Source organism: Podarcis vaucheri, assembly GCF_965113315.1.
Source record: "Podarcis vaucheri genome assembly, chromosome: 1".
Lineage (NCBI taxonomy): Eukaryota > Metazoa > Chordata > Lepidosauria > Squamata > Lacertidae > Podarcis > Podarcis vaucheri.
The window spans coordinates 99,618,295-99,628,594 of record NC_138759.1 but is presented as its reverse complement, the minus strand read 5'-3'; the positions used below and the strand labels follow the sequence as shown (position 1 = coordinate 99,628,594).

Sequence of the window (10,300 nt, the reverse complement as noted above, 5' to 3'; positions counted from 1 at the left end):
TGCTAAAGCTAACAGAATTTATTGCCTCCACCCCCCCCCCATCAAGCCCATGGAAGTGGATCAAAGAGCACAAACGGGGAAATATATTGTCTCCTATTGCAGTCTTCAGAATTATATGTGCACCAGTCATTTTCTGAAGAGCATATGATGGTCTACTAGTACAAGCCAAACAGCCGTTTTCTGACGAGCATATGATGCTCTACTAGTACAAGCCAAAGGATTACCTCATACAGCCTTTGGAGAGGACGCAAAGTTCAAAGCAAGCCATCGCTTCCTTGGGGGCAGTCTCCAAGCTGATAACCTACATATGTATCGCTCACGAGTCCAACGATATACAAAGCCTCACACTCCCTACAGACCTTGTGGTGTAGTCCCTTTCACTAAAGATCTCAAGAGTACTGTAATGCCAAGTATCCCTTTGGAACAGAGAGGAATCTGCAAAGGCAGCTCTATCCACGGATTGGGATGGCAAACCCTCACGCTTAGAACCGAAGTGACAACCACAGCTTTTAACCAGCCACTTCTTTTAACCATTTCATGATGAATCAACACTTCACAGGGAATGAAGACAGGTTAGCCATTGCAGGTCCCAAAGGATTGTTTCTCTCTCTCTCTCTCTCTCTGAGAGAGAGAGAGAGAGAGAGAGAGAGAATATATATGAATGAGTGAATGAGATAGAATTAATGTATATGAATATCAATCTATCTGCATCCATTCCTGGACCAGCTTCCCTTTCTGACAGATACTAGGAAGACGTGTATCCTAGGACGGCACCCATTGGGGGGCGAAGGGGGCAGCGGCAGGGATTTCTCCCACGGCAGGCCCTCAGGTTTATAATAATGCCTGCCTTTGGGAATAATATTAAAGAGTTGCCATCCAGGGCAGGAGGAGACTGGCCATGACATTATTTTGAAGCCGCCGTGTTTCCTCGCCCGAAGCAGGGAAACCCTTCCACCGAATGCAAAGCCTAGGGGCTTGGCAGACCCCACTGCATCCACCCCATCAACTTCCCCTCTCAACCCCACACTGTCCCTGCGGGGGGGGGGAGGGAGGGAGGTCACTCCCCCCCCGACCCACCGCAAGGCCCGGGGGCGTAACTGCACCAATTGCATCCACGAGGCTGGCGCGCACTTCCGTCCAATGCAGGCCGGTCAGGGCGCGCGGGGGGGGGGAGGCAGAGAGAGGGGGGAGGGAGGCTGGCGTTGTGGTGGCGGCGCTGCAAAAGGGCAAGACCAACCTCCCCTTAGACTGGGACGGCGGCTCTCAGGGTTCCAAGCCTTTCTGCAGAGCGCGGAGGGGGCGGAAAAGCGGCGGGGGGGAGATATTTATAATGGAACTGGGGCGGGGGTGAAGGAGGGAGGGGGCGAACTTACCGCAATGGCGCGAGCCTTGACGAGCGGGCGGAGGGGAGGAGGAAGGGGATGAAGGCGACGGCAAGGCCGGCTCGCGAAGGGGGCTTCACACACGAGGGGGAATTAACCCCATCACCAGCCCCCAACAGCGACTCCGGCTCCTCCTGCTGCTGCCGCGGGTGCCATAGAGAACCGCCCTCTACGGGTCCCGCCAGCCAATCGCGGCGCCACATGCTGCTGACTGCCGCCCCGCCCAACCACTCAGCGCCTGGAGCACGCCTCCTCAGCCCCGGAGCTCTATGCTGAGTGGGCAAGAATTCTGCCCACGCAGGAAAAAACGCCCCGGTGAAGCGAATGCTAGCCAATGGGAGGCCGCGCCTTTAAAGCCGAGCGACGGCCAGAAGCCGGCCAATTGGAGACCGGAGTGCGGTTTAGAAGACCGGCAATGCGGAAGCCCCACCCTCGGAGGTGCCTGTGACCAGTGGCGTTGCCGCTTTGAGGTGACTGGCGGCCCAGAGCGCTAGTTATAGGTAGGCTTTACGGTCTGTTCCGAAATGGCACCTGGCCTTAGTTCCCCTCTGTGGCGGCGTCTTGGACGTACATGCAGCCGGGGCAAGTCCTCTGGCTCAAACAGTAATTAATATTACGGAGGTGGATAGACCACAAGTCCCTAGAAACGCTTCCAAATCGCCTTAGCTTCAATGAACGGGTCCATGAAGCGAGGCATTCTGGGACTTGTAGTACTTGATGCAGAAGCTTTGCTTAGGTTCCGAAGGCGCCTCCTGACAGTCTGTTGCCTTAAAATCGAAAGGTCTCCTCCTTGCAGCACTATATTTGTGGCCTTATATTTGTTCCACTCGCATCATTACGTCCTCCACCCCAAGTTCTTCTGTCGCCGCGGTTAGCAGGCTCCTCCAGTCACTGCATTGAGTCCTTAGGTAAAAGCAGCCTACGCATCTCCCGCCTGCCTCCATGGCGCGCTTGTCTGCCTGCCAAAAATTTCAGCGGCACTTTGCAGCCTGCTTGCATTATATATTTCATTACTGCGATCTTACTGAATTCAGTGGGTCTTGTTACTAAGTAGGCATAGGATCGCCCTGCCTGTCTTAGCAACCCGAAAAAGCTACACCGGCTTCTTCTCCTCACCCCACCCCAAACAACCCTGTCGCCTATCGCTGTTCTAGGTTCTTGTCTTCCGATGCAAATGCATCGTGTGTGTTTTTAAAACTGCTTTTTATTAAATCTTAGAGGCACAGGTATGTTGGCCGGTTACAGCAAAAAACTAAAAGGAATGCCCTGTACAAAACATATTTGCTATTTCTTATTATTAGCCCACGAAAGCTTATGCTTCAGATAGATCTGTCGTTCAAGGTGCCCAAAAAAGTTTGCTGGGTGTGTGCTTTTTTCCTAAATTATTTTTTCCCAAGCAAATGTGTTTTATCTACTTCATTCTGCTGAAATCAACCTGACGTTTTCACAGCGTTTCACATCATGCATCCGTCATCGACCCAGCCATTCTTAGTTCCGGCGGATCTCCGTTACAAACTCGACGTTGGAAGCGCCCACAAATATCCATCGCTTTTTACAGGCCACTTTTTAGGACCCGTAGGCTTTTATTGTTACTCGCAACAACCGCTAACCAGGATTATAATCGCCCTTTGTAACCCCGAGTTTGTACTTGAAAGGGTGGCCAAACGTGCTTTACATCTTCGCCGTGACCTTTTAAAAGGCGTCGTTAGATTGCCGTGCGGTTCTAACGCGCAGTTAATCCGGGGAATAACTATTTTAAGGCGCGACTGCAAATTCTTTAACCTGCATACGCATAATTATAAAACCGAGTTCAATGGGGCTTCATCCCAACCTAAAAGCTCCTCCCTTCATAACCCACCACCCTTCCTATCTATTCAGTTTCGTCTCTGCAGCTTCCTATACCCGCCGCCCTTACACATGAACTTGTAAATCAGCCGCCCAAATTGTTTGTGATCTTCCATCGCTTCTCCTTGTTCCATGTGGCTTACACTGAAAAACGGTGCATTGATATCTGTGCTCATTGCTCTTCTGTTTCCTGGAAGAGGGGAAAGGGGGGTTGTTTGTATTCTCGTTGTTTGGCCATAATGGGGCTAGGGTGTGCGAATGAACACAAATGCAATGGAGGCCCGCCATTTTAATCTTTTTTAAAAAAGAAAAAAAATAATCCATGCGGACAGACACTTGCTAACGATGTATCGCTGAGCCTACCGCGCTCTCGGTTTGAGGTCATTTCCGCTGCGTTTGAGCGCGAAAAAGTTGTTTGGCTTCTGCGGCAGGAGGAGGAGGAGCTGCTGCTGCTACGATTGCTGCACGGATGGAAGAGCGGGTCTCGGTGAGGAAGGCGCTTCGAGGTCTTGGAAGTGGAATAGTAATTTATAAGCAAGTTTCGTATAGTTGGGGCAGTGCAGTTTTCTTTAAACTGGTGAGAACTATTGACTAGGAGGCCGTCAAAAACGTGGGAGTAAAATACTGCATAGTTCTGCTTGCACCCGAGAGTGATTACTTGATGCAACGTAAACGATCTTTTGACGCGTCTGAATGGCATTCCTGAACTCCTAGACTGAAACGGTTTGAAGGGTGGCAGAAAGGCAGATATATCCACAGACACCCCTTCAATTCACTTTAGGACAGAGGTACTAGGTAAGGTGAAATGTGGAGGGTATTCCTATGTATATCTGTTCAGAAGCAAACCCATTTAGTTCCGTGGGATTTACTCCCAGGTAAGTGAACATCTTTTGCCAACCTAGCAGTTCGAAAGCACATCAAAGTGCAAGTAGATAAATAGGTACCGCTCTGGCGGGAAGGTAAACAGTGTTTCCGTGTGCTGCTCTGGTTCGCCAGAAGCAGCTTAGTCATGCTGGCCACATGACCCGGAAGCTGTACGCCGGCTTCCTCGGCCAGTAAAGCGAGATGAGCACCGCAACCCCAGAGTCAGCCACGACTGGACCTAATGGTCAGGGGTGCCTTTACCTTTAAGTGAACATCAGGTTATGTAGTCTCAATTAGTTTAGGGACTGTGCAAAAATGACTTGGGTTTCCATAAAGGCCATAGGTGTGAAGAAGTGGTACCTAAATTTATTCTCTGTGTCTTTTCCTTTTGCGATCCCAGTGCATGTTTTGATTAGAGCTGGAGACACTACCAAATTACCGCTGGCTTCTTTATTTCCACAGAGAGCAGTTCTGCTTGAGATTTTTGCACCAAGCAGTAACCCAAACCCGTTAAGGCTGGTGTCTTTTGCATACTTACCATAACAAAAGTGGGGCTTACTTTCACGTAATCATACATATTTTTGTGCTGCCTATCTATGTAATGCCTCATTCATTACATTTTGAGGCTGCTCTAAAATGCAGCTTTTTCATCTTGCTCAGCAACATCCTTTTATCCCACTGCCCACCACCACCACCATTCCTGGGTTTCCTTTGCTTAACATTTAAGGGGAGTTTTAGTGGGGTTACTACTTTGTGTCCCAATAAAGGTGGCATTACTTCTTGTATTTACATCTGGACTTTCCTCAAATAAGCTCCAGGTGGTATATGCTTACCTGGCGTCTCTTTCCACATTTTATACTCAGGAAACTGAAGTAGATTAGACTGGTGGTCTCCATCAAAGGTTAGTGCCCATGATCACTATTGAAATTTGCCTAATATCTCAGAGACTAACTGAGCTTTCTAACTGAGCGACTAACTGAGCTAACTACGGTAACTAGCTTTCAAAGGTACGTTGCAAATACTTCTCACACATCTACTGCTCTTCCCAATGCTTCCTTTTAAGGATAGAAATGTCCATTTGACTGGAAAAACTCCAGTCTGGAACCCTGGGAAGTTGCTATTAGTCAGTGTTGACAGTACTGAGCTAGATGAATCGGTAATCTAACTTTGTATAAGATAGCTTTTTCTGTCCCTAAATTTTCTAGAGTCATGGAGTTCATAGAGTATAGCGGGTGGCACTGTGGGTAAAACCTCAGTGCCTAGGACTTGCCGATCGTATGGTCGGCGGTTCGAATCCCCGCGGCGGGGTGAGCTCCCATCTTTTGGTCCCAGCTCCTGCCCACCTAGCAGTTCGAAAGCACCCCTAAGTGCAAGTAGATAAATAGGTACCGTTTTATAGCAGGAAGGTAAACGGCGTTTCCGTGTGCAGCACTGGTGCTGGCTCGCCACTTGCAGCTTTGTCACGCTGGCCACGTGACCCGGAAGTGTCTTCGGACAGCGCCGGCCGGCTCCCGGCCTCTTGAGCAAGATGAGCACGCAACCCTAGAGTCGGTCGCGACTGGCCCGTACGGGCAGGGGTACCTTTACCTTTACATGGGTATAGCCAGGGTGTGGTCTGCCCCCCTAAATCAAGCAAATCAATAAAAATACTTAACTAACTGACCAATTGCATAACTAATAACCCAGTTCTGCCCCCCTAGCAAAACCTGCCACCTCCCAAAATAAAACCCGCCTATGCTCATGTCTAGAGCTGAATCTGTAAAATGAACTCAGCAAGAAATTCAGATCCTGTCACAGACCATCCATGTGATGTTACAAGCACGGGTGGCACTGTAGTCTAAATCACTGAACCTCTTGGGCTTGCTGATTGGAAGGTTGGTTGTTCGAACCCATGCGCCAGGGTGAGCTCCTGTTATTCTGTTCCAGCTTCTGCCAACCTAGCAGTTCAAAAGCATAGCAGTGCAAGTAGATAAATAGGTACCGCTGCGGCAGGAAGGTAAACGGCGTTTCTGTGCGCTCTGGCTTCCATCACAGTGTCCCATTGCGCTAGAAGCAGTTTAGTCGTGCTGGCCACAGGACCTGGAAAGCTGCCTGTGGACAAATGCTGACTCCCTCGGCCTAAAAAGCGAGATGAGCACCGCATCCCATAGTCGCCCTTGACTGGGCTTAACCGTCAAGGGGTCCTTTACCCTACTTTTTCCCTTACCAGCTCAGTATAGCATTTCTGTGCATCAGCTATGCACAGTGAGCATTCATTGTTATACTGGAAGTGAAGCAATATTGCTACCTGTCCTGAGGGTTTTTTCCTAAAGATTCTAGTACCTAGAGGGTGTCACTTCATCCCATAAATGCAGCTATTCATTAGGACACAGCACAATTGCATGTAAGAAGATAAATTATTATAGGTGATAAAAGTCAGTGATCCAGGCTACTGTAATATAGTTCATAGTTGTACTTCAGCTGTGATTCTGGTTCTTTTGTGCTACTTCCAGTGCCCTGTAACAGCTAAGACAATAATGCCCAGTCTTCTTTAACAGTTTATTTAACCAAAATTATACCCCACTTGATTGTAGTAAAATCTGTGTGTGACAGGATTGCTGTTGTACAGTGAGAGTGGGGATTAATACCCATCCAAAATGGCTATTGATGAAGTGTGCCTTCTTTAACTTTGCATGATTTGGGGGTTTTTTCTGGCCTTGCTTTTTCCTAATCAGCCTTTGCTGAGGGCAGGTTGTCACTGCATTAGGTGTGGCTGGATCACTCAGTTACTCCAGGTGCAAAGGACCTTCTTTCCTGTAGAGGAGGCTGCCTGTCGCTTTTCCACTTGTGTTCTAGGCTTGCCACCTTCCAGGCAGTGAGCAATACAGAAAGAGGGTGGAGGAGTAGGCTCTTCTGGGGATAAAAACCACTTTAGCCTAACTTAAAATCACATAATCATTCCAGTGTCGTTTAAAAAAATATATATTATTGAGTTGTATTCAGTGAAGCACTTGTGCAGTGATGCCTCAAAAGGAGAATTTTGTCTACTGTGCTCTCTGAAGTTTCATTAACATTATTAAGTTTCACAGCACTTTGTGTGCCAACTATACACAAAGGGCATAGGACTCTCCTATCACCTGAACTGCACTTTTAAATTGAATTCAAAGTACTCCAGTGATCAATTTAACATGCTTATGTGTACAAATAAACCCACGTACACATTTAACAATGTTTTAATAAAACAGCTTATAAACCAGAGTCCTTGAACTGCAACCATATCCATTTTGATACTATTTATGAAGTAAACGTGTTCAAATATGACCTATTTTGATAAGTGCTGGAGAATACTGAGTGTGGCATTTTGAAATCAGATCTCTTATTTTTTGTCAGGTGGAACATGGCAGCGGTCATCCAAGAGACTTGTACACGTAAAACTTCTGGTTCAACTTCCGATGTCAGTGAAAGACTGTCTTACCTACCTGAAAACTTAAAAGGCAAACTTCTTTCATTTCAGAAGAAAGGAATTGTGTTTGCATTGGAAAGAGGTGGCAGGTAAAACTATCTTAAACATGGAACTGTCAATCCCTTTTAGGAGTGGGGAAACTAACCTAAGTAGTTACAATGGCTCCAATTATTTTCTGAATGTTATACTGAATTTCTAGACCTGAATCATTAAGTAGTTGAAGCTGAACCCAAAAGCTTATGGTATTCTTCAAGTATTTAGAATAGTAATTACTTGTGCATGTAGGGGAGGAAAAAGAATCAGGAGGTGCAGGGAATTAGGACAACACAAATCTTTATGACTGGGTGCCAATAGCATTTATAAGCAAATATAAAATGAATTTTTTATCCATAGGATGAAGAGTAGAAAAAGGTAACATAATGACTATTCAAGACAATCATCAATCTAGTTAAATTGCTTTGTACATGTTACAGACCACCCTTGAACATAGCCACCTGGAATGTCAGAGAGAAGCTGCCCCTTGGCCTCTTCCCCAAATGCACTTGTCTTCTGTTAAAGGGTTTTCCATCATGCACCCACCCCCTACACAAATGCTTGCAGCTTGAAATGTGTTGTCCAAGAAATGTTTGGCCGCTTGATTATCAGTTGGCCGGCATTTCCCCCCAGCTATAAGTTAATTCGCTTTTCACTGGTTAACATGTAAGGGTTGGTGTTTTGTTTAGAATTGGCTTGATCTGGACTACAACTCCCATCATCCCTGACCACTGGTCCTCCTAGCTATGGATGGTGGGAGTTGTAGTCCAACAACATTGGAGGACCCAAGATTGAGAAAGGCTGCTCTAAAGGCTCAATAGTCTTTTTTACCATTCAACACTTTTGCCTCCTGATGGAAGTTTGACACAGCCTTTTTGTGAATGGAAAAGTACTTCACATAATTGTCAACGTGATGCCACTCATTGGGACCATTTTAACTTAACATTCCATGCACAAGTCATCTGAGGCTCTATTTTTGGTGAAGTACCCTAATTCTTGCAAGACAAGTCATCTTTGTTACAGATACAGGACCGCACAGTTGTGTTTAATGATATACACATTTTTTTAAACGCACCAGGCTCACATTCCTTAAATAACCCCTATATGAGAGAGATGTTAATGCTAAAGTCTTGGCTTGTGAGTAGGATGCAAATTATATGCTAGAGTGTTACATAAAACTGATTTACATGAGTGGGTGAAAATCTGGAACTCCACACTGAGGGGAAACAGCACTCTTCCTCGATACAGTCTGTTCTGTTAGGAAGTGTGAGTCCTGTTCGTAAAAGGAAGCAGGGGACTCTTTGGTACTAAAGCCAGTTTGCTTTTGTTATTTATCCTTTTGTTTTTCGAAAACATAAGAAAAGCCTGCTAAATCAGACCAGTTGCCCGTTTAGTCTAGCATCCTGTTCTTACAGTTGCCAACCACATGCCTAGGGGAAGCCCACGAGCAGGACCAGAGTGCAGCAACACTTTCTCCCCCTGTGGTTTCCAGCAACTGGTATTCAGAAGTATAGTGGAGCTAGAACATAGACACTAATGCAACAGTTATTAGCTGTTGATACCTTTATCTTCCATGGATGTATCTAATCCTCTTTCAAAGCCATTCACTGCCTCTTGTGTGAGCAAAATCCATAGTTAAATTACGCACTGCGTGAAAATTTTCTTTCTTTCGCCTGTCCTGAATCTTCCAGCATTCAGCTGCATCGGATGTTCGTGAGTTCTAGTGTTATAGAGAGGGAGAAAAGCTATTCTCTGCCCTCTTTCTCCATACTGTGCATAATTTCATGTTACCTCTTACGTTTTCCCTAAACCAAAAATCCCCAAATCTTGTAACCTTTCCTTCATAGGGCAGGTGCTTCATTCCCTTTATCATTTTGGTTGCCCTTTTTCTGAATCCTTTTCAGCCCTACAATACTCTTTTTGAGAGGAGGCAACCCAAACTCTTCACTGTCCCAACTGCAGCCACTCTGTAGGTTTGTTATAATGGCATTATATCAGCAATTTTATTTTCACTTCTTTTCCTAATGATCTCTACCATGGGATTTGCATTTTTCACAGCTGCCAGCCACTGGCTTGACATCTTTATCAAGCTGTCCACTTCAACCCCAAAGTCTCGTTCCTGGTCGGCTGCCCACGAGTGTATTTGTGCAATTAGGAGTTTTTGTCCAACCTGCATCAGTTTACCCTTGTTTATTTTGAATTGCACTTCCCATTTTACTGCCGATTCACTCAGTTTGGAGAGATCCTGCTGGAGCTCTTTGCAGACCTGTTTTGGTTTTAGCCACCCTGAACAATTGCGTATAAGTTTGGATAGGCTGTTGGGGGGGCTGCTGTGGGGAAATAAGATCCTGCCAACCCCATTATGCACACACAACTCTACAGTCTATCCAGTGCCTTGCCTGTCACTGCTCAGCTTTATGGCCAAGTGGAGTCTTGAACCAAGGTTTCCCCTTGAAAGTCTCAACACCCAAACTTTATTACTACATTTCCTGTGTTTCCTTTTACTCATTGCAATGCTGATAGTGTCAGTGCCACAGATGAGTAGTTCTTTCATATTGTAATTGCACTTTCAATCTATTTCTGGACTATACTTTAAAGCAACTTTCACCTTCTCCAAGAAGATTTTTGTGTGCCCCTCTCTGCCTTTGGTCTTATTTTACAACTGCTTATACTGTACAGTATTACTTGTTTCAAAGCGCCTAAATCGACTAGGCGCTATATATAAAGCAAACTA

The 10,300-nt window shown here is 46.2% G+C and overlaps 1 protein-coding gene across 4 annotated transcripts in view; it reads left to right on the top strand.

The window, feature by feature from the left end:
* The first annotated feature begins 1,760 nt into the window (after positions 1-1,760).
* The window catches only part of ZRANB3 (zinc finger RANBP2-type containing 3), a 42,800-nt gene continuing 34,260 nt past the window's right edge, over positions 1,761-10,300 (top strand). The window contains exons 1-2 of one of the 4 annotated variants that reach the window (XM_082197768.1): positions 1,761-1,882; positions 7,461-7,622. In XM_082197768.1, coding sequence (XP_082053894.1) covers positions 7,468-7,622 — 155 coding nt within the window. In that variant the 5' untranslated portion in view covers positions 1,761-1,882; positions 7,461-7,467. The other 3 variants (XM_082197767.1, XM_082197766.1, XM_082197765.1) reach the window with 3 other exon arrangements.